General features: G+C 40.5%; 1 protein-coding gene across 8 annotated transcripts in view; it reads right to left on the reverse strand.

Moving 5' to 3' along the window:
* Positions 1-968: 968 nt before the first annotated feature.
* The window catches only part of PKIB (cAMP-dependent protein kinase inhibitor beta), a 58,626-nt gene continuing 35,574 nt past the window's right edge, over positions 969-24,020 (reverse strand). For 6 of the 8 annotated variants that reach the window (XM_074819222.1, XM_074819226.1, XM_074819218.1 and 3 more), the window contains 2 exons: positions 6,870-7,044; positions 969-1,834 (listed from right to left, as the gene is read on the reverse strand). In XM_074819222.1, the coding sequence (XP_074675323.1) occupies positions 1,749-1,834; positions 6,870-7,017 (234 nt within the window). In that variant the 5' untranslated portion in view covers positions 7,018-7,044 and the 3' untranslated portion in view covers positions 969-1,748. Of the gene's footprint in view, positions 1,835-6,869; positions 7,045-11,711; positions 11,900-24,020 lie in introns of all 8 variants that reach the window. The other 2 variants (XM_074819221.1, XM_074819224.1) reach the window with 1 other exon arrangement.

Here is a 24,020-nt window from a genome sequence, read left to right on the forward strand (position 1 = left end):
AAAGAAGAGGAGAATTCAATATAGGCCATGACCTAGAAGAGCACTTCAGCATATGCTCCACTTAAAGCATATAAGGAATTCTGTTTCAGCTACTTGATTTCCACGGGATTATTTTAACTTCTTAAAATTGAACAGTTTAATGCACTGTGATGCTATGAAGAAGGCTGATATATGAGAATGGGACTGCAAACCAGAACAAGAGTGTGTACCACAAATATAGTTAGCTCCAAATCCCTCTCCAATGTGGTTTTCAACTCTGGTCCTCTAGTGTCAGCCAGTTCAGCCACTCAGCCTTTCTTAAGCCACCTGTTTTGCTCCAGTGGAGTAAATTATTTTACCCTTTCCAACCCTGAAAGTAATTCTGGGATGTTGCACTTGTTAAATGAATACAAGTAAGAGGAGGGAACTAAGTGTCAGTTCAGCTGGATGAAACTGAATCCTTTACTGAATGGTCCCTAAAAGACAGTGTGTGAGTAAATGATCAGTAGGAAGGGTAGGTGTGCAGAGAGGCCTCTTACAAGCTCTCTGCCAGCTATAAAATACACAAATACTTTAGAGATGGAATACCGGTCAAATGTGGAATGTACCCATCACAGATGCTTCCTCTGTCTGCCTACAGCCCAGCAGAGAGATTGTGTAGGCAAACAGAAGCATTCGATTGTCAGTGTTCGTTAGGTTTCAAGAAGTACGTAAATGTCTGTTGCCCCAGGCTGCAGTAAAGGTGAATGTCTGTACCTATAATAAGGTCTCCTACGGTAAGGGAATTAATGCTAAGTATTTTCAGGAGCATGACCTCCATAACAAAACTATTTCTTTCAGCAGAGAAAAACCTTTGCTTAAAAATCTTTGTAAAAATCACAATGACTGAAACATCTTCATCGTTAGCAAACACCAGATGAAATAAAGAAATATGTATTATGGGGTTTTAAGTCTTGTCATACAAGAGAAACATCAAGAAATCAACAGAAGCCAGAAAACATGATAGCTATTTAATTTCCACAGTGAGATTAAACAAATTTAATCACTTACAAACATGGCTACTTTATTTTAGACACACATGAACAGCTACAATACTCAGCCTGAAAACAGAAATGACAGAAGTGGCAAGACTGCTAAGAGTGTGAGAACTGAGATGATCTGCCATAGTCAAACAGAGTTTAAAGAGAGTTTGAAAACAAACACTGGTGTTTAAGTAGTTTACAAAACCTTTTGGAGACAGGAGGAGGAGAGGAAAAAATTGCTTCTTTTTTTATTTCTCACACCCATCTACATATGCCTAATGAGAAAAAAGTCTCATGAGATAAATTACAGATGTCTGTAATCTAATGTATACTTAATATCATCTTAAGGTGGGGAGAGTGAATACACCTCTGTGTCAGAAAGAAGCTGTTTTGGGAAATTAAGAAACAGGATTTTTATTTTGAAGCAATCATTAGTTGGTGGTACATCTGCTAGGTGTATTAATTGAAACTGTCAAGGAAGATTAGTTAGGATGAATACCATAAGCATGAGAAAACCCAAACCAAGAGATACATTCTTTAGTTCTCTTCCCATTTGGATGTGTAGAACACTGGTTTTGAATGACGACAGTAGAAAAAACAGTAGTTCCACGTTAATGTCATCTAGGTACAAGTGTGTTGCAAAATCTTGTTTGTGCTGCTAAAGTTGCTACCACACTTCAGAAGGGGTGACACAGGGAAACTGGAAAGTCTATCGATGGGTTTCATTAATCCAGCAGTCCTTAGGTGTTAGGAACCATTGCTTTTTCCTTCCGCCTCTTGACCTTCCAGCAAGGCTTTGGATGATGGCAATTCTCCACCCTCTGCTCCTTCATCTGAAAAAAAGACAGAATTAAACATTTATACCACACACATTTTCACAGCTTTTTTAATGAAGCCAAATATTTGGGATCACGGATCCTCTCTGTTTAGATTGGCTTTTTATTACCACACTCATGGGCGCTTTAGAAGGAGAGATTAACTCTAAAAGATAAAGAACTTGCAGAGGCATTTTCCAAAAGCAATTGCCTATTGGTGTCAATGTGCATTTGGTTGTAAGAAACAGATTGGAGATAACTTATTATTGTTATTCTTTTTCCTGAGTAATTTCCAAAGCCAAGTTAGAATATTGCATTCCTCTCAGCATCGTGTGGTTTCGGGTAGATAACATTACAGTTTATGAACATGCCAGTTATCTGTCTGACCTTCTTTGCCAAGAAATACCTAGGAGAATTCACCCTGTCTTCACAAGATGAGGGGATTTTTTGTTACTCTGATTTGGAAGTTCACTCTTCCATAGGTTAGAGTTGAATGCTTGCATGACTAATAAAAAGCTCCCCAGCGTGCAGGGTCATTAGATGAAGAGTTCCACGCTGTCGCTTCTGATGCTCAAATTCTCTCACAGAGAAACTGGAACTCCTCTTGCCTCGATTTCCTTGCAAAGCATAATCATTTTCACACTACCTTCAAGTCCCACATGGCATTACCAGTGCTAACAGAACAGTTTGTATACCCAAATCTAACACAGCCCATAGTCTGTGGGGGCAAGGAGAGGTCTGCTCGGCATATGTGGCTATACTGTCTTCCACTGTAATAGTCGTAATCTAAGGGGTATATTTTCACCTATTTGCCCTGGAGACTTGCCATAAAATATCACAAACAGCCAAAAGAGTTATATATCTTGGTCTCTACATATCACAGCAAATATATAATACTGTACACAATTCATCAGCTAAAGCTCTTGGCAGAAATTGCTTGATGTTCTAAGTCTGCTCAGAGGTTTGGAGGCTTTGGAGTTTTATAGTGGTAAATTAACAACTGAGTTATTTGACACCATTCAGCATCATGGAGCACAGCAGCATTGAGGGAAGGGAGGCAGCAATCTCCTCTATTGGCTGTTTCTGTGTGGGGTTGGATGTCTAATATTAGTGGAGTCTTGCAGACAGGGTAGAAGAAAACTGTTAGAAAAAATCTAATCTTAGTTGGTAGCACTTAGGTGTGCTTTAGGTGCTAAGCTGCTGAGTGTATCAAGATAGTTATACAAAGTCACCTAGAAAAAATTTAGCAAACGATAAAGGTTATTGGCAGAATGGTGCCCTAACACAGATTAGTGAATGTGGGAGACCAGTATCGCCTCTTTTCTCTCAAACTTCTTGCAGACTCCTCTTCAGCCTTTGGATCACCAGTGGCACCAATCAACTGTTTAACATGGTTCCAGTAAGGCCTCCCACTGGACCACCAGTGGAAAGTCTCAGCCCTCCAAAACTTACACACCATCAGACAGGATACAGATGGTCTTTATTTCAGAGTTAGGCTCTGAGATAAACAGCTGGTGCCAAAATCTCTCCTGTCCATCTCATGAGAATATTAATTTGGTGCAGCTTGCAGAGTACATGGAAATTTATATCACACAGCTATGATCCTTGTATATTCATAAAGAATAAAGCAAAGTCTCTTTTTCTCTTCTAAGCCAGACAAAAGGTATTAGCACATCCTGTTCCTGACCTTTCACTATGACAGCAGCTGACAGTATTTTAGAAAGAGAGGAAATGTATGATCCAATGAGCATTAGCTAAATTTGAAGCAAGATGGAGACAGTTATCTCACCATTTTCCATAATCTTCACTGAATCTTTCAGAATAGAAAAAAATAGGACATACTTTATATAGCCACATGTTCCGTCTTCTCCACTTTTCTCATTTATCCAGCTTCTTTGTTCTGAGCTGGAAATGGCTTTCATTTTTTTAACAATTTATTGTTAAAGCCAGAAACAGGCAAAAAGAAATGCCTGTTAGAGCCCCAAACATTTCACTAACAAACTGCTTCCCTGTCACAGCATTTGAACTTCCAAACTTTCTTTCCATTTTGATGAATTCACCTCGATTTGCTTGCTGTCTCATCAGAAGTTTAACTTACAACACAGTGAGGCTGTAATTCCCATCTGATACTTGGTGGAATTCCCAACCCCAAAACGCAGCCAAGCAGTCAGAATGGACCTAACTGTACCCTGTATTCATTTCCTATTATCATTACTGCAAACTGCTGATAACAGAAACTGCTCCTTCCAGGCCCGCTCTGGCACAGCTGCATGTCAATGACAAAAGCAAAGGATAATCCCATGCTCTTAATTGTTCTTCAAATCCTGGCAGTGCCGGTCCTTGTATTTGTAAGCATCAGTACATTTTGCTAAAACTACTGTAGCTGTGTTTCATTTCTTCTTCTTAATGCATTGGATGGGCACCAGGAGAAGATTATTCTGTCTGGAGGGCTAAGTACTTATTTTATGCTGTGCTGTAACATTTCTTTTAACAAGACTTTCACTCTTTCATGTTTATTTTTATCCAGAGGGAAAAAAAAAAGATCGAAGAGAAAATTTTGCATGCTTTAAAAAGTATGTTCTTTCTAACTACTAAACTTTCCAGAGGCCAAAAGGAAACAAAGATGAGGAACTTATGTACAGCTGTTGTATTCTTTTGTGCTTTGTTAAACATGGTTAACATGGTGCATCTCCCTCAAGGGTCACTGCTCTAAACAATATGAAGGTTAGTTACACATAATGTAGCAATGAATATTTCAGTGGGTTGGACCGGTCACTTCACTTTTACAGCTCCTGGCGCTAATAACAATATAATTCCCATCTGCCTCCCTTTTGATAAGGGAAACAGTTCTCTCCTGCTGCAGCCTGACCGTGCCAGACAAAATGCTATTTGGAGTAAAAAAAACCCATAGTATTTGAAAACCAAAGCATTAAATGTTAAGTGACTGTCTGTACTTTGGAATGGATTTCCAGTGCTTCAGTCACACACACCAGAAGGATAAAATCTGTAGGGACATACTTTTCATATTTCTAGGGAAAAATCTCTCCTTGAAACAAAGGAGTTTTAACTGGACTCACGGGGCTCCCAGCTTTACTTTGAATGTACTTTGACACAGTGCCCACTGTCCTTCCCACCTGCTCTTCCAGAATCTCCCCATTCCCCCCACTACTGCCCTGCAGCCTGAGGCTATCTGACCTTGTTGACTTTCCCTTTTTTTCATGTCCACCCTCTCTCCTTCATAAATCTTTGTGCTTTCCTTTTGCAAAAGTAATGCCTCCTTCCAGCACCCATTCAGATTCTTATTTCCCTCTCTTCCCCAGGTTCAAGCCATGATGTGGTCATTTGGTCCCTTCTCACTCCTCCTGAAAATCTTCTTTCTACCTGCCCAGCAGTCCTTCCACAGGCCCACTCTGGGTTTAGATTATGGAACCCCAAATGAATAAATTATATCACCAAAGCAACAACAACTTGTAATCAACAGAACCGCCCCCCCCAAAACCTTCATGGTGCTTTAGGAGGCTCTAAACTCAACATCCTGCAATTGCTTCAGGCAACGTACAAGCAGAACATTATTCCCCAGAGCCTGGGAATCCCTCCTATAATCTACTTCAGGTGGGATTCATGGACCCTCCACTCCTCAGCACAGGCCTGCCTCCCACTGTGCTGCACCCACACCATCGCTGCTCCTGGATGGGGGGCCAGCAGCTGGGGTGGCATTTGTCACAGCACCAACAGTGATGGGCATGAGAAGAAAAAGTTACTTCCAAATGGGAACCTAAAAAAGTAGGGGCAACCCATGCTCAAGACCAACCTATAATTTTCACTTCATAGGCACTAGAAACCTGATTTTCCTGAATCTGAAAATCCCCCTGAAATCCCCCTGAAAGTAAAAAGAACTCAAATCACAGAATCACAGAATCATCTAGGTTGGAAAGGACCTTGAAGATCATCTAGTCCAACTGTTAACCTAACACTGACAGTTCCCAACTACACCATATCCCTCAGCGCTATGTCAACCTGCCTCTTAAACACCTCCAGTGATGGGGACTCCACCACCTCCCTTGGCAGCCCATTCCAATGCCTAACAACCCATTCTGTAAAGAAATGCTTCCTAATATCTAGTCTAAACATTCCCTGGTGTAACTTGAGGCCATTCCCTCCTGTCCTATAGCTTGTTACTTGGTTAAAGAGACTCATCCCCAGCTCTCTGCAACCTCCTTTCAGGTAGTTGTAGAGGGCGATGAGGTCTCCCCTCAGCCTCCTCTTCTCCAGACTAAACAACCCCAGTTCCCTCAGCCGCTCCTCATAAGACCTGTGCTCCAGACCCTTCACCAGCTTCGTTGCCCTTCTTTGGACACGCTCGAGTAATTCAATATCCTTTTTGTAGTGAGGGGCCCAAAACCAAACACAGTAATTGAGGTGCGGCCTCACCAGTGCCGAGTACAGGGGTAAGATCACTTCCCTGTCCCTGCTGGCCACGCTATTTCTGATGTAAAGCTGGTGTTGATTAGACCTGTACTAAATCAACAGAGCACCTTATCAAATTAAAGGACATGGCAAAATAGGACACTGGTCTCAGCAAAGCTGAAAGCCTACTAGCAGGAGTAAATCACTGTAAACCCTACTCTTAATGTATATGCCCAAATTAGGATAGCTGTAATTGGATTAAGAGCGCAGCTTGCTGTCTTGTGCTAAATTATCTCAGTGCAGAAGTAGACCCTAATTTATAGCTGGAGTGATGGTTTTCCAAGCTGCCCAGCAATGCAACTGTGTTTGCTCTTCCTCAGGGGAACTGAAGTTCAGTTCCCAGCACCTTTCCCCAGGCTGCTGAACACTGAATCTGTGGGTGGATATGGCAGACTTAGTCTGGGTTAAAATTAACTTGTCTCATCAGGCGGTAGAAGTGGTAACTGCTTTGGAAGGTTGAATTTAATCCTAAATGAAGAAAGAAATATTAGTATTGACATCAAAACTGCATGGTGGCAGAAGTCTTAAGGAGAAAGCAAAGGACAACTGCATAAATATGTCCGTTTCTTGAATGTGCAGCCATTACCTTCTGAAACGGAGAGCTCAGCCAGTTTGTGTGGCAGGTCTGAAGTCCCAGCGCCAGCAGGAGAGCCCAGAATATCTGGTAAAGCGTTCCGGCGGCCTGCCCGTCCTGATGCTGCAAAATCTGTGACCACAGGCTCCACATCAGTCATTGCTGACTCCTTTCCTCATAGCAACATCTGCACATGAAACAAACAGAAGAAGAAAACAGCTGTAGCCCAGGATGGATGTTAATCACCTGCTCAACAATACAACAGCCACAGGCTTTGCCCAACAGGTCTTTTGTTACTAAAAGCTATATATTTCAATACTGAGTGCTTAAGCTTTATTTGTGCCCCAGAAGAAGATAAAAAGAATCTCTGCATTTCCTTACCTTGCCATTTGCACATCAGACTAGCACAGTGAAGAGCTCTGTACCTACAAGGAACCTTTGGATGGGGTCATCGACAGCCCTTTCTGCCAGCCACTTGTATGGTTTTTTATGACCTGATGCCTTTTTAAGTGGTTTTGTCATTCAACTACTCGGAAGGGAACTGAAACTCTACTTTGTCATACTGTCTCTATGAAGCAAAGCATGTTTATTATGAATCTTGTTTAGATTCTTATTCAGAATCTTGTTAGAACAAACTCCTTTCACAGAGAAGCGTATTATACAAAAAATACCTCTCAAAAAACAAACTAAAACTCTTCATAAAATTTCTTTATCCTGCAGATATCAAACCATTTGTTTTCCTCTGCTCCTTGTTAGCATGGTTTAACCTCAGCTTGTGCATGTGATTTTTATCTAATAAATAATTGAATCCTGGAAACAATAGAACTAACAGCGCTCTGCTCCCTCGATCCCTGTCTCAAAGCCCATTGAATTGCATGGGAAAACTCCTGCTGACCAAAACGGGCTTTGGATCAGGCACAGAGGGGTTTGCAGGACCACAGCCAGGGGCACCAGCTTAAGTGAGAACACCTGGAAGCAGGAGGAGGTGATATTTTGCTGCAAGTGGCACACACAGATAGTCCGTGAAAACTGCTATTAGCAACTATATTATTAAGAATCACAAAAGACTATTATACCAGCATTGTACACAATAATTTCTGATAAGTAACTGAGTAATTTCTAATAGTTAGGCATAAATGGTTCAATTAAAAATAATATTTGCTTGCCTTATATGAATGCAGTTCTGTGTGCAATGTGGGAACAGGAATATTGTCTCTTTGTGTAAAGATGGTCAGTGTTTTGTGTGGGAAGGGATACAGATGGGGCTGGGGACTAACCTGATGGGAGGCTGTAAGCTTTCAGTTGACAACTGGCTGTATTTAGAATAAGAATTGGATAAGGAAAGTCTCAATCATTCTAGCGTTGTTCATATAGGAAGCAAAGCACCATAGTCCCGTTTCTAAAATTCTGCTAAGGTTGGGAAATACCAGTACTCGCATTTCAAGGATAGAAAAACCGAGGCAAATAGAGATCAAACATGATTTGCTGATGTGCACGCAGGGAGGGGCAGAAATTTGATTACTGATGCTGACCTGGTGTTTCCACCACAAAGATCATTTTCCTTTTCTCCCTCAAAGTGCCCTTCAGCTGTGTCACTTCAACAACAAGAATAAATACTCTTAATCGTCTTTATATCTCTAAATACTTTGTAATAAAAAACATGAATGCTTCGTGGCAAGAAACAAAGGCATGAGTAAAATATGCAAGTCTGAAAGACGACTTGAACATGCAAATAAACCACTTTCTTTAACCAGAGTCAGTAACTGAACATTCTGACCTGGAGATTTAGCAGAAAGTTCCCATCTTGCATGAAAAGTCAGGTCAAGTCCAAATAAATCTTTTCCATAAGTAGCAAAAATTAAAAAAACTATACATGGACATTCAAGAATGCAACTTCAAGAAAATATACAAATTATGTGTATCAACATTCTTGGTTAGCATTATACTATGTATTCATGAAAACAGGTGAGGGCTGCACTTGACAAGAAATATCAAAATAACAAGAATGAATCCATATTTACACACACAGTCTCATGGGTTTCTGTGGGTGTTCACATTTTCTTAACTGTAGGTGTCCTAAATATATTTCTCCACATGCTCACCAGAGCAAGTAGAGACTGTAAATTACACTTCAGAACAGAAAATACTCAGGATCTCCTTTTGCTTGGTAAAGCTGTTAAAATTTGTTCCCAATGACTAAATACCAGTGTTTCTGCCCCTTTCATTTCAGCCATTTAATTGGTGAGACAATAATACTGTTGTGAGCTGACTGCTGTTCACATAAAGATCTACAGAAAGACATTAACATCAAAACACCCAAAAAATTCCTCAAACCTGCCATGTCGACTTTTTTTTCTCTTTTCTCTCCTAAATGGTTACTTTTTACATGGAGAAGATCTGCTCTATAACTCATGCTATATGAAACTACTCTCTTCTCGAGTACAGTTTCATTTTACCTACCGTGTGCACTTGTTTCAAATCCCTCCCTTTCCTCTCCAGCCCATCTCCTTCTCTGATGTAATCTCCCTTCATTGCATTATACTAGACAACTCAGGAAGATGATGGAGGACACAGTCCCACACACTTTCACGTACGTGAATTTTGATTTATGCACTTCATTAAAAAAGTATGCAGAGACAAATCTAGAACATCTGTCAGACAGAAAATGTGCTGATCATTATCCATCAGTCCGGTGGCCATAACTCAAATGTAGCTATCTAAAAATAATAAAAGTACACCATCCCTTATATATGTAGCAGTTACCATTACGTTTTCACCTTTGGTTTTTCTATACTGCACTTAACATATTAGAGGCTGAGGAGAAGACTGAGTTCAGAAGTTCAGGGCTACCTACTGTGCTAGCACAGGATATTCTCTAAGTATATTTGAAAGATGAGGGACTACCCCAGCAGGCTTAGAACTGACATTAAAAATCAAAACTTAAGTTCATTTAGGTCCATATAAATTGAAACTTAAGTCTACCTCCAAATATATGACAGACCATACTCAAAATAGCTTGCTGCTGTACTTTAGATAAATGGCATTTCATTCTTTAATGTTCTAAGGAACTCTTCAATTTCATTCTCATGCTCTCTTATAATAGTATTTTCTGAGGCCTATATCCAAGTAAGGATGTGGAGTTTCTCCACTCTTCATCTGTTTCTACCTTTAATTTTTTTAACATAACCATCAGGAAATAACTATCTTGGCATCCTCTTGCATCTGTTATGTGTAGTATTTTTCATGGTTCCTCAGAGAGTAAATAGTAACCACAGTGTGCACAGCACCTATTTTCTCAATTCCACTCCTCCTCCCACTGGCAACATCTCCTTCAGCTTCACTGAACTCATTTTGCTGTAGCCTTATCCAAGTTAAAAGATACTTACATCTTGCCAGTGCCGGCATGCAGTTGCTTCTCTCGGCTTCCAAATTACTGTTGTCATTTTTCTCCCATGTCACTGCTCACCAGACTAATGGTGCGCATCTCTAAAAGAACAGTGACAGATTTCCAGAGCAGAAGGTTCTGTACTTCCCCAGCTCCCTTTTTTCCATAGCAAAAACAAGGCCACCCAAAAGCAGAAGGGGACTGGGTGGAAAACAGATTTGAGCAGGGATGCAGGCTCTCTGCAGAGGGTCAACAGCAGGAAGGCAGGTGGACCTCCCAGAAAAGCTCACCTACTAAAATTAGAGACCAAAGGCTTTGACTGTCATCCCAAGTAGTACTCCATCAGTACTCCATGGCACCAGACTAACCTTGCGGCCCATTACTGGGCTATGACATAACACTAAGGAGTTTTGGGGAATACTAGGTTAATATTCTCATATACGCCTCTGAAATCCCTGCAGGACCACCCAGAATGCACAACACACCACTCAGGTATGCAACAGGGAAGGAAATGCTCTGCTTGTGAAAACCGACTACAACCAAAAGTAAAAGTCAATTAGTGGATCTATCGGACATTCAAGTGTCCTCAGACAAAGCAACGGCAGGTAAACTACCAGCGAGATTTTCTCTAAGTGAGACAGCTAGTTTGTTAACCTATAAATCTTTTTTTGTTGACAGCAGAGCCAGACCCCTGGGGGGAAATGAGTCACAGAAGCTGGTGAGATTTAAATAAATGACAAAGGAAAGAACAAGTAAGTCTCCTGAAACAACTTGTGTTGAGGATCAAGGGAAAAAATGCTTTACGGTGCTCAGTTGTAGCAGGTGCCATGGTCCACATTAAATGTCAAGTGCTGTCTCTTCCTCACCCTATCTGTTAGGAAGTAGATAAATCACCACCTTATGTATTTGTGAAAGCTCTTTTTTCTTCTGATCTTTTTACTGTCTTATACAGAGACAAAATACTGATTTTGTTCTGTTTGTAAGGACAAACTATTCCTCGGGAAATGTCAAAAGATTCCTGACATTGATATTGTTGCAACTCCACGCAGGAGACTGAAAGACCAAACACATCACTCCTTGCCACTCAGGCACTCCTCTCAAAAACTTTTCTTTAGGTCTTACAAATAGTCTCTGTCTGCACTATCAAGAGAAAGCTACACTTTCCACTGTTCCTTCTGAATGCCCCTTAGCAGGAACAAACTGGAAAGCATGAAATCATCTCACAAACACCTGAAAAGTACAATAGCCAAGTAGGACTTCTAGAGCCAGATTGACTGATTTTGTGTCTTGATGGTCTCTTACTGTAAGATGCATTTCAGCATCTTACTTTGTTCAGAAAGAACTTCAGACCTTTTAGTTGTGTTTAGTTGATTTTTATTTACTTGTAAGCAATGAGTGTTCTTCAAGCACCTTCACCCCAAAAGCCTGTAGGTACAGAAGTTTCTAAGTAAGGACAACAGAAAACTTACTGAATTAAGTGCTTCCCACTGTGCAACTGAGATGAAAACTACATCTCCTTGCTACGCAGTTGCCACCGCTTTCACATCCTCTTCTGCAGCAGCTGCATCCTGATGGCTTTGCCTCCTCTTCCCAAAGATCTCAGAACAGTCTCATTATACGTGCTCATGTAATCCTTATGCTTTATCCTGAAGCATTACTGGACCACAGAAAAGGAAAAAAGCCAGGAACATTCATGCTTTTAAAGAAGACAGTCCAGAGATTATGATGGTAACTAACAATAACCTGGGCACTTGTGTAACAATTTTTGTGAAAAAAATTTCTGTGTGTTTTTTCACATCAATAACATTTGTAACACACTTGTAAGCCTAGTCCTGGGAAGCACACAGAAAAATTAAGCAAGCGGTCTTTACAATATCTATATCAAACACAGGAGTCTCGATTCTGTTTGGGGCTTCAGACAAGAGACCACACATTTCTTAATACACAGAAGCAATATAGCTAACTATACAAAAGTCAGAAGTGAATCACTCAGGAAAAAAAGTAAATTTGTTAGCTTTCCAGTTTTTTAATACATCACTAAAGTTGAAACAAGAGTTCCTATTATTATTTCATGTTAGAAAGATGATTTAGGTTTCCTGTACCAGTGGAGATGGCGTCTCTAGTGCATGTTCTCTGAAAAATTCGTAAGTTGTTTTCCCATATAGAGAAACTAAATTATATCCCATCTCAGTAAATCTACAGTGCAGATGCATGTCTGAGTCCTTCTACATATTCTTTCTCGGTCTGGATGTTACAGCCCATATAACATGCTATTTTTGGTATGATATTTGAAAGTTTGGTATATTGTATATCAGATAGTCACTTTTGGTTCTTTTCAGCGTACAGAGTCGGACAGACATTTGACACAAATGTCGTGTGTTCTGCTCTGGATACGTGACTTACTCTTGTACCTGGGGGAACGTCCTTACTGATAATGTGCAAAAATGGCTTCCAGACATGATTTTCCTAGTCCCAAACTGGTCAGTCTGGGATACCAAGATTACACCATTCCTTCATTTCCTGCCTCATGCTCTCAGAAGCACCGAATGAAGGTCCAAGATCTTGATCATGTTGTTCTGATGCTCATCAGTTTGAGGCACAGAACCTGAAAACCTGGGCCAAAGCTGTAGGATAAAGACAGGAGCTTGCAAATTTTGCCCCTTGGTAAGTCGAATTTCTAGATAAATCTTGTTTATGCTTTCATGAGGAATGGCTGAAGATGGGGAATTAATTTTATTAAGTATTAAGGACCATCACAAACCTCACCAATCTTCAGCTCGAAATGTAACATATATCTTAACTTTTGCTGCCTCCTGTATAGTACCTAAAAAGCATATATGTGCACTTGTATAGACACTCCAGCTGAAAGGACTGGTGTAAGCCAGTATGCCATCACAGCGTTACAAGGTAGCTATGGCATGAAACCACCTTCTATACAAATGAAATGGGATGGACTTTTTTCTTCCTCAGACGGGTACTTCAAAACTTTCAGTTGAATTTTCTTAGCACTTCCATAAAGCCAGTATTATACTCATGGAAAAGACAAGAGGAAAAAAAGCCATGTAACTTATTAGTCATCCTGCTTTTATGTTTCTGGAGAACACGCAGATACCATGGTGTGGTTCACCCTCTACAACCCCGTACAGAGTAGAACAGCTTTACTGTGAGCTGTGTTTGACCCTCAGTACACACAGTGCTCTGATGCACGGAAAAACACATTACAAAACTAATAGCAGTTCTAAGTAATGGTACAATTTTGCTGCTGTGAAAGAAAATAAGGAAGAGAGGAGAAGGGGTCATGATACTGACAACTGAATCAGAAGTTATCTGCAGCAAGTAATAAATGAAGTGACATTAGCTGAAGGCAGTCAATACCAGGCAAGCGAGCAAGTCACTTTCCAAATGTCTCTGAGTGACCAAAAGCAATGACAGACATAAGCTTCAGTCGACTTCATGGGAAACACAATTCAACAGGGAAGAAACTTTAATGCACCAGCTATGCTGGAAAGAAATGAAAGGCATCCCCTACTATGGAATAAGAAATGAAGCTCCATGGAAACAAACCAACCAGACCAATTCTTCCTCTTATATTTTGGCCATTCATCCTCACAGAGTTTTCATTTCCTATTGCAAAATGCATAAATATCCCCTGTCCCACGCTCACTTTCTGAGTTCAGCCACAGAGCTCAACATTCCAAATCCTTCCTTAAGATTTGCATCTGGCCTGAAATCCAAGAGAAGTTTGCCCACCCACAGGAACATACCTGAAGAGTGATTTAGGAATTATTTAGAAGTCATTTTTAAGGCTGATTTTGCAGAGGCCCTGCAACTACAACATTGCAGTTAACTTGTATTTATGATTTTTCGCATTGCCAAAGGCACACAAGGAAATGAGTATCCTCCAACCTCTCCAATCAACTTGTTCCTCAGTGTTTGAACTGGGAATTCTTTAGGGAAGAATCAAAGGACTTTTTCCCTCTACTTTGATACCTGCTACCCCAGCATCCCACAAACGCTTCCTGCAACACAGACAAGTCAACAGCTATGTAAGACAGCATACATGTATGTCAGAACTGTATTCTTTATTAGAAGCAGTGAGGGATTTGGTTTTCTGCTTGCCAGCTCTGTGGAAGAAAACTATTCTGACAAAAACCACTGGGAAAGGCTAAGGCAGCAAACAGCTTGTGGCATACTGGAGTCCACTTACACAATGCATTCTAGTAAAGCAATTAGCAATAGATTAGCAATATAAAATGCAATTGAGAAAAAGATTAGTTTACAATTTGGCAGATATATGAGAATCGGATAATCCTATGCACATAACTAATACATGTGTGTACCCAAATTCTCTTACTGGAGAAGGCTCAAGTCTTCTTGAGATCTGACATGAATGAGGAATGTTTCCATCCAGCTCAGAGTGCATCAGGGTGTACCGGTATGTACAAGAGGCTCCCACGAATGGAGATCCTTGTGGAAGTGCTTACAGAAGAGAAGGAGTTACAGAGAAAGAGGACGAGTTGGCTGGTAGCAACATGTGCGCACAAAGGGCTGAAAATCAGGAGCACAAGGATGACAGAGAAAAGGCATGGGGAGCCTGTAACTGTGCTTGTACATAGAAGGAGAGATTAATTGAGGGTCTATGTGAGATAAAGAAATGACATGGCAAGCTAAAGGGACACAGGAAGAAAGAAGAGCTCTGGAGCCTTACTGAGGAAGAGGAATGAAATCAGTAATGAGGAGCTTGCTTGGAGGGCAAGCAGGTTGGAGGCAGGAAGAAGAGAGGCTTAGTAAAGTCTGGGGAGCGTTTCAGGATACCAGCTGTGCTGGAGGATGTGCAGAGATGAGCACAGCAAAGAACCTATGGACAAGCAGCAAACTAGCTAGGTAGAAGTAAAACAGGTGCTTTTTTTTTGCTTAAAAGAATTTGTATGTAATTATCCCAATATGCCCACATGGAAGAAACCCGAAGAGTCCGCACAAGAAATACAAGGACAGTTTACTACACTAAGGAATTTCTTCCTTTTTTTTTAGGGGAATAAACTATTTTGTTAACAAGACATGTGCCACAACGTCTTGTTAACTGAATATGTAGTACTTGTGAGGACCCTTACAGACTGATGTTGTTTGGAGTCCTCAAAAGAACAAGCAGCTGCAACATGAGCTTCTACACAGACAGGTCTCTCTTTTGCCCTGCCAGCAGCTCCCTTCCAGGAAGAAAAGTCCCTGTTTATTTCATATTCAAACTTCTAGAGGGTCCCCTGAAGGCAGAAGTGGGTTTGGGCTTGCCATTATCAAACTCAGAAAGGATGCAAGCCAGTGCTTCTCTCCATCTAGCTGATCGTGGCAACAGTCTGGCGGTGAGCAGGAATTCCATGTGAACAGCAGCAGGCACCTTGCTAAATCCCTAAACCTTCAAAGCATGGGATTATTTCCATTAAAAAGCAAGGACAAGCTCTCTGAAGCACTTTATTGTTTCAGTTATGCAAATGAAAGCTGACTTTTGATTTTATTATCTTTGTCATGACCAGATAACACTCCGTAATTATATATAAAACCAGATCAATCATGTCTTATTTCTATGATTCTTCCTCCTTCAAACCTATGAGCTATATTTTACATGGCCTGGATCAGACCTGGAGAGCATCCTACCCTATCCATGGACTTCTTCCCTCATTAGCTTCAGTCGCACCTCACTGATGTGGAAATACTTGTGTTTAGCCAGTTTTGCAGTCTCTCCCCTTAGTGCTTCTTCGCCTGAAGATAGGAGAGGATAGTCTCTGTCTTGTAATGATGTAGTTCATGTCTGATCAAATCCAAGCACCATTTTTCTCCTTAAGTCAGAGTAAAACCTTCCTCTTTTAATTTTTTCATTTCTGCATTCTGGTTTCATAGTGCCAAACACACACAAGGAGAAGTCACTATTTACAGATGAAGAATTACTCATAGCAGTCTGTTTCAATTTAAAAAAAAAACCACAACAAAACAACAAAAAACAACACAACCCAAATCAAATCACCAAAAATTCAAGTGAAACTTAGCAATTAATTACTACTTACTCACAGAAGTCTGGATATAGCATTTAAAGCAAAGTCAGCTTAACCCTCAACTCTTTATTGAGCAAAGTACTAACGTACTACTACAAGCTAATTTTATTTTCTTTAGGATGGCAAGCTGCAACAAAGCTTGTCTTTGTCATGAGTGAGTGTAAATCTAACACTCCAACTTTCTATTATTCTACGCTTTCTTATGCACCAGCCTGAAAGGTAAAGCAATTGACAACTTCAACTATTTCACTAGCGTTTATTGTTGATGAGAGAATCTCTTCCACTCTATTCACAAAAAGCAAACACCAGTCTGAGAGCCACAAAGATATCTTGTAGACATTGCCCCAACACTTCACTCAAACATGATTCTCGGGGTCTCAGCGTTCATCATGAAGCTCTGCATAACTATCTCCCTCCATTATTATTTATTCTGTCTCTTGCTTCAGTTGCTTCTTCTACTCCACACATGATCTGGGTTTCCTGAACTATTCTTCCGTCTCATCCATGAATGCTTCTGGAAATCCAATCCAAACTACTTCATTTGGCATTCTTCACTGGATAGGATGTTGGAAAGAAAATTGTGTTTGCTCAACTCAAAAATATTTAGTTAGTTAATAAAATATTATTTTATTAATTTGGTTCAAGTGTAGCAAAAGGTCTTTGTTTTTGCAAATAAGTGAACTGCTGCACAGTAATTCTATAAAGCCATCTCAGCTTAAAGGAGAGCTGGTCTACCTGTAAGTTTTTCCAATGACATTTTTATAACTAATAAAAGATATTTTCTCTCCTTAAAAACTTTGTCTTGACCATGTCCTTAGGCCACCACAGGTGCTGGAAAATTATACAAAATCATTTTGGTTCAGTTTGGCCTGAGCCTGGGCAGAAAACAGCCATTTGGCATGTGAAGTCTAATACAAACAAAATGGAACTAACTCCCAACTGCAAGTCACCCTTTAATGAGTTACTGAAGCTTCCTACTGCCATGCTCGACATGTCAGTGACTTTAACATTCACAAAGATGAAAAATCAATAGGACATACGGTTACATTTTGAGAAGTTATATGACTTTTCTGCACTGTCTTCTAAAATTGCATTTTAAATCTGGACCCTCAGTTCCCTGCTCTGTATGTTCCATTTGTCTTTTATTTATGCTTTAGCATATATTTTTACTTCAGTTACAATATTTCTTCAATATTAAATGAGTAATTTTTCATTTTAATTTCATTCTCTGACATACATCATGCTTACTCTAATACAATTCCACTCAGGTCATATCCTCTAGAGCACACCTGTTCAATCTCGGTAGTAGTCCCGTTTACTGATTTTAATGAAATTACAGGTAGAAAAATCTGCCCCATCTCATGGTGACTCACCAAGAAAGCAGACTGAGATTCAAGAAATGTGTCTTCCTTTAGGCTTATAATTTCAGTTAAATAATGACCTTGACTCACAAGACTTCCCAATTATATTTACAACAGACTTTTAACTTACAAATAAAAAAAAAAAATTAAATCAATTACAATTCACTGAAACTTATTCAGATAGTATAGGTTTTACAGTTTGATCCTGCAGTTATGCATGCACTTAACTTTATCTAATTGCAAGGCTTCTGTTGCTTCCATTGAAATTTGATAATACAGACAGGAGACAGCACTAGGAATGCGCTCTTTAACATTCAGGAGCAGCACATCACTGGGTCAGATTTCTCCCACTCAGATTTGGAGATAAGAATTGTCTCCAGTGGATCAGACACCTGTCAATACAGTCCCTGGTTATTTGTCTGCACCAGAGATTCTGTGACTGCAACTTAACAGACAGAGACTGCAGAATTTTACATGGCCATGCATGCAGAGGCACAATCAAAACAAGGCAAGTCTCAGATTTACTCCTCTGCCAGAAAATTTTTAGATTGCGGGAAAAGCTTACCAGAATTTTCCACAGAATAGGGAACATTGGGGCACAAATATCTGAGAGCATCTTGTTCTTAAATTTTCTGGGAATGAGCCAGCTACACCCTGCTCCACTGATTAGCACCAATGAAACAGAATTTCAAATAAATGAAAAAAATAACCCTGAACACACAATCTCTTGAGGACTAATGATGGAAACAAATAGGCTATACGATTAGCCACAGTACGCACTAAGACCCTTCTCCTTGCAACTTATTTTGGATTAATTTTACACTTCAGGTCAAGGGTTTATCTGCAGTACTACACTTGCTCCTGCCTTCCTATTTTTAGATGACTCCATTTGTTTCCTCTGTGTCTCTGCTGAAAGGGTATCATTCTTCACAGCGATTTATAAACCTCCCTGACTTTCATGCTATTTCAGAGTGTCTCTTCTTCCTATGAGAATAGGCCTAATAGGTGAAATTCATACTAGTTATAAGCCTAAACTAGTCAGTAGAATTACACCTGGGATTCATTTGGTTTAATTTCTTTAGCCTTTCAATATACTTCTATTTTATGAAAGTATGAATCATCTCTATTACCCTCCAATGCCCTTAGGCTAGGACATTCTAGGACATTAAAACAGCCTTCCTATCTTAGAGCTTCACAGTTATAGTCCAGTTTGGTAAAATAGACATATTTTGATCAAAATTCTAGTAAAATATACTAAGGAAATTATTTTATGGTCTCCCTGAGCTTACTCGGCAATTGAGGAAAATTATTGTCTCTCGGAAAAGTAAGCCCTAGAAGCAAATCCCTACCTCCAAATATTACAGCCTATCTGCTGTTCAAGAACAAACACCAAACAGTCATTTCCAAGGCATGTACTGGACTGGCAGTCAGATAATTTCAACACAGTTGAATTAATGTATTTTAAATTAATTCAACTAAAATTATCTCTAATTAAGGCAGATGGTTTTAAAAGAGTCTTTTCCATTTGGGTAAATGATCCTTCAGTAAACATGCCCTGATATCAAAACACCTGGATAAAGTGCTTCAAATAAGGATGAAAAAAAGTGTATTTATATCCCAAATGATAAGGTGGCTGTGAAAACAACCAGTATATATATAGGACCATTTAAAAAATGACAAAGTAGAAAGTTAAAATGTGCTCTTTATAAATTACTTAAATGCAGTATGGCCGGACCCTTAAGCTATTTTAGCTGGAATGCCACTAGGCATAACACTTTTATATAACTTTCTTAATCTACATGGGCCATTGCCACTTAAGGAAAAGTGAAGGGATGGAAACCAAAATATAAGGAAGCTATCAAGTCTTGTTCCTATTTGTCATACAAACATTAGTTGGAAGGTCTACACACTGAATCTTTCGGTTTTAGGAGCCTAACAATCAACTTTCTTTTTCCTTGTCCTTATTATTTTTAACATTTAGTCTGTTATATTCTGAGAGGTCAGTTTAATTTTGACATGTCAGACCAGAACCATTCTTCCACAAGAAGCAGCAAAAGCAACAAGCAAGATCTGTCTGAGCAAATGTTTTTACTTTGCTTTCCTTTGAAGCAGAATTGGGTGGGATTTTCCTACTGAAAACTGTTTTCCATTGTAAAGGTATTTGCACTTCCACTGCACAGGGGTCTGTTGGAATCATGCCATTCCTGAATCACATCAATTTTAATATAACTTTTTTACTAGGTCCAGGCAAGAGAGAGCTCACCGACTGCTGCCAAAGAGCTGTTTGCCTGTAGTCAGGTGCTGGCACAGGGTGGGAGGACAATCATCTTGAGTTACTATGGATTAGGTGACTGCTTTAATCACTAGGCTCTTCATTATCTCTGAAGTCCTCACTTGCTGGTTTCATCCCTGCAAGCACACAAACCCTCACCGGGTTTCCTCACCCTGGAAAGTGCCTGTGTACAGTCACAGTGGTACAGGTAATTTCCTAAAATGTTAGGAGGCCAGGAAAGCCCAGACCTTTCTCAGCTTTATCAGAGGAAGGTGGTTCCTTTGCGCTCTCATCTGGCCCCAAGACCAAGATGATCAAACCCTGGCAGCCACACAGGCCATGTAGGAGATGGGGCATCTTCCACCTCAACTCCTCCCTCCCTTACCCTGAAAGATGCAGCACCAGCCCTGCCTCCTCTCTTCCTACCCTCCCATGGCAGCAAATGCCTCTTTCCTCTTTCTCTGGCCTTCTACAGCAGAAAATTCACACACTACCCCTAGGACACTCTCACTCCATGCAGAAAGTGTCAGTGCCCCCCTCTCCATCCAGCCTCTCCCACCCTGTCCCGCAGGAGGACCACAGCAAGAGCCTTCACCATCCCTGCAGAGGCTCTTCCCCAGGCAGCACCAGACGTGAACCACCCTGCAGAAAGACAGAAGAATGAGCAATGCAACCCGGAGAGGGGGAGTTAATCCCATCTGCCATTTCACTCGCTCACTGAAGGCACTCTGAAAAATGAGGCACCTGAAAGAACCCACTTCCAGTTAAAAACTACTGTACAGTGCTGACATTTTACAGCCTTCAGATTTTATGTTCAGTTGGAAATACCACCCTTTGCAAGCTCCTCTTAGGATTTTGCAGCCTCCACAGCATTTGGCCAGTGTGTATACATACCTGTGTAGTATGTTGTGTGAGTTCAGGAACTGCTGAATGCTCAGAAAAAAAATTTCCCATCTGCTAAGCTAATGACCTCTTCTAAAATGTCTATGAGCTCTGAACATTTCCTTTTTTAGCTCTGCCAGCATAATCATATTACAGCCTGACACCTGGCAGTGTAAATTAATCTCCTTTTTTTTTTCCCCATGCAAATTGCTCAGAAGTGGATTTTTTTCCCCATTTTGTCTTATTAAGCACGGAAAGGGAGAGAAGGAGAAAAACAGATAGGCATTAATCACTGAGAGAATCTTTTTACAAACTGATAGTTCTGCTTCTAGGCAGACTGAAATCAACACCAAGACCGTTTTGGGGGATACATTCTACAAAGATGCGTCTTTCCCAGAAACACACAGACCTAATTCATTGCTTAATGGTAACTCCACAGGAGTTTTGTTTGTGTAAGCATGGAGCTGAGCTTTTCAAAACAAAAACCTGGAAGTGATACTGAGTGTAAAGTACCGATCTTTGGGGGGGTTATGCTGATGTTGTACTACTCAAAACATTTACTCCTTGTTTTATGTACTGGCATTTACTTCTGTATTAAGACCTATTATCTTCAAAAGGTCAAAAATAAGAAGCATGCTTGCCATGCTCTCCTGATGAGCACATATCCTTAGAGATGGTAGATTCCCTTTTTCTAAACTCCACGCAACACTGGAGATGAGTAGAGCCTACACCTCCTCCCTAGAGTCTTGCATGAATCTAGGTGGAGAACTGCAGATCGTGTGATTTCAGGGGACTCTTTTTTTTCTGCAGATGACCTCTTGTTCTTGAAGAGCTACAAAAGACTACAGGCCCCATGGGAAGCATTTTTCTCTGGTTTTCTCTGCTACATTTTTACGACTCACTAAAATAAGCAGTTGCATATTTTATCTTGTGTTTTTTCTCAAAAAAATGCAGAAATAATTCTAATTTTCTTGATTGCAGGTGAAGAGGCATGACGTTTCACCAAACAGACCTGTATGCTACACTCATTTTGAAACTATGGGCCACACACATTCTGTTCCTTATAACATCAACCAAACCACTACAAATTTCTTCAATGAAACAGAGGTTTGGGGGAGAACTGACAGAAAATAAGTATCTGTAGACATCCCTTCACAAAAGCCTTGCTCATTTATTCTGGTAGGAGAAAAGAAAGAGTGAGATTTGTTCCTGCCTTAGAAGTTTTACAACTCCTCCCTAAACTGTAGAGAGTGACTCAAATTTGTGAGGATGTGTGATGGCCAGGTCCAAGCACAAGCAGCTATTTGTGCTCACTTCAGAGCTGTTCGTGTCCAGTGCTCCATCTCAGCCTCCTCCTGGTCACAGAGAGCTCCTGAAACCTGGCCGTGACATGGGTGTCTCTACAGGACTGATTTGACAAACTGCATTTGAAGACCCACATGAACAGTTTTGCCTGATGAATCCCTCTTCCCCTCTGAAGAAGGAAGAGATGCACCCACAGAGAAACGGAACCCCTATCTGTACTTCTCAGCAGGGAACTCCCTAAAGCACTGACAGTCACAGCCAAAGAACAAAATTTGAACATATAATCTAGAGTCTTTTTGGTTTTTAATCTAACCACATTTATTATACCAAACAAGATGCTTACTCTAGTGTGTCAAAGGAGAGTCTGGAAAGACAAAGACGACCTTCACAGTGTGTAAAGGCCAGCAAGCAGGAGAACATCGGCAAGGCTATGAATATTTAAATAAAGGGGAACTTCTCTGTTTGCTTAGTTTGTTCAAGTTGGTATGGAGACAAGCACAGGTCTTTAGTTAAAGTTCATTAGGAATAGGATACTTATGAAATCCTGTTAAAATATTTGAAAAACAGCCTAAAAGAGGTACAGAACACAAATGGTAAAATACATAAGAAAAAAGCTACTTACAGGACAGCAAAAAGGGGTTGATGAATACCAGAGACACCCAGAAACAACTAGAATGTGATCTCAATGTCTGGCTTTCAGCTGACTACAGCAAAATGCCAAGGGAAAGCTGAACTGGTGCCAAGAGGGAAACAAAACTTGAATACATTTAAAATAAATAAACAGACTACAAAGTCACATACAGGAGCACATACCTTATGGGTAGACTTCTAGACTTCAGCCTTTACAGTCAGGGCATTTCTGGTACAAAAATAACTCCTTAACAACCATGTCATAAAACGAATTCTCCATCCTCCCGTAAAGGAGGGCGAATCTCTCTGCACCAGCAGTGTTCCTACATTCACCTCAAAGGTGGCAACTGCTGCCTGGACACCGTGCAAGAAAGCAAGTCGTGTCTATTCAATAGCATTCTGCTATCTGAAGTGGTAACACATAATTATGGCATAACAACTGCTAGAAGATAAATAATACTTTCCCACCGCATTTTCAGCAAATGTCTACAACAGAGTTAACATTCCAGCATTTCACAGCAGACAAGAAAGCTACCTGGAAATAACCATATTGCTTAATTTTGCATTAGCTGTCAACTGATTTGCATGGAGAACTGACCAGCCTGAAGGGAAGAGGGTCATCTAGCATGGTTTCTTGGCAATCTGCCCAATTCCACACCCCAAAATACCAAGTACCTTAAAGTTCATGGTTCAGGCATGCCTTCAGCCCCACAGCACACAGTCTTTCTTGAAGTGGGGCTGGGCTTGAGCTACAGAAGAAAGTGACCACTTGAGCTGTGGGCAATCACAGAGAGGAACGTCCAGGGAAGTGCCAGCAGCTCTGGTTCCACCGTCTCCTCAAAAATAACCTGCCATCGCACAACTACCAGAGAAGCAAATCACCACTGGAAAAGCCTCCCTGCTTTTAAAAATCAAAAAGGCTGAAACAATTTGAAGCTATATAAATAAAAAAGCTTCTTGTGTGCTGAGTACGTCAGCACAGGAAAAAAAGGAAAGGAACACTGAAGAAAAATTAACTTCTCAGTTGAGGAAATGACTCAACATTTTGTACAAAGTCACGATGGTCTCCACCTGATATTTTTCAAGGGTCAATCACCCACAGGTGGGGGGCACTGAGGGGAAGGTGGAGTTTTATTTAACACTGGATAGGTTTCTTCCAACACAGAGGACCCAAGTTGAGTAAAACTCAACTGCCATAAATCTAGAGCAATCCCCACAGAAGTTATGTTCCTCTGGATGTACACTGGGGCAACCGAGATAGGGGTCTTGCCACAAAAACTCTTC

This window comes from Strix aluco, chromosome 3 (genome assembly GCF_031877795.1).
Source record: "Strix aluco isolate bStrAlu1 chromosome 3, bStrAlu1.hap1, whole genome shotgun sequence".
NCBI classification, from domain to species: Eukaryota; Metazoa; Chordata; class Aves; order Strigiformes; family Strigidae; genus Strix; species Strix aluco.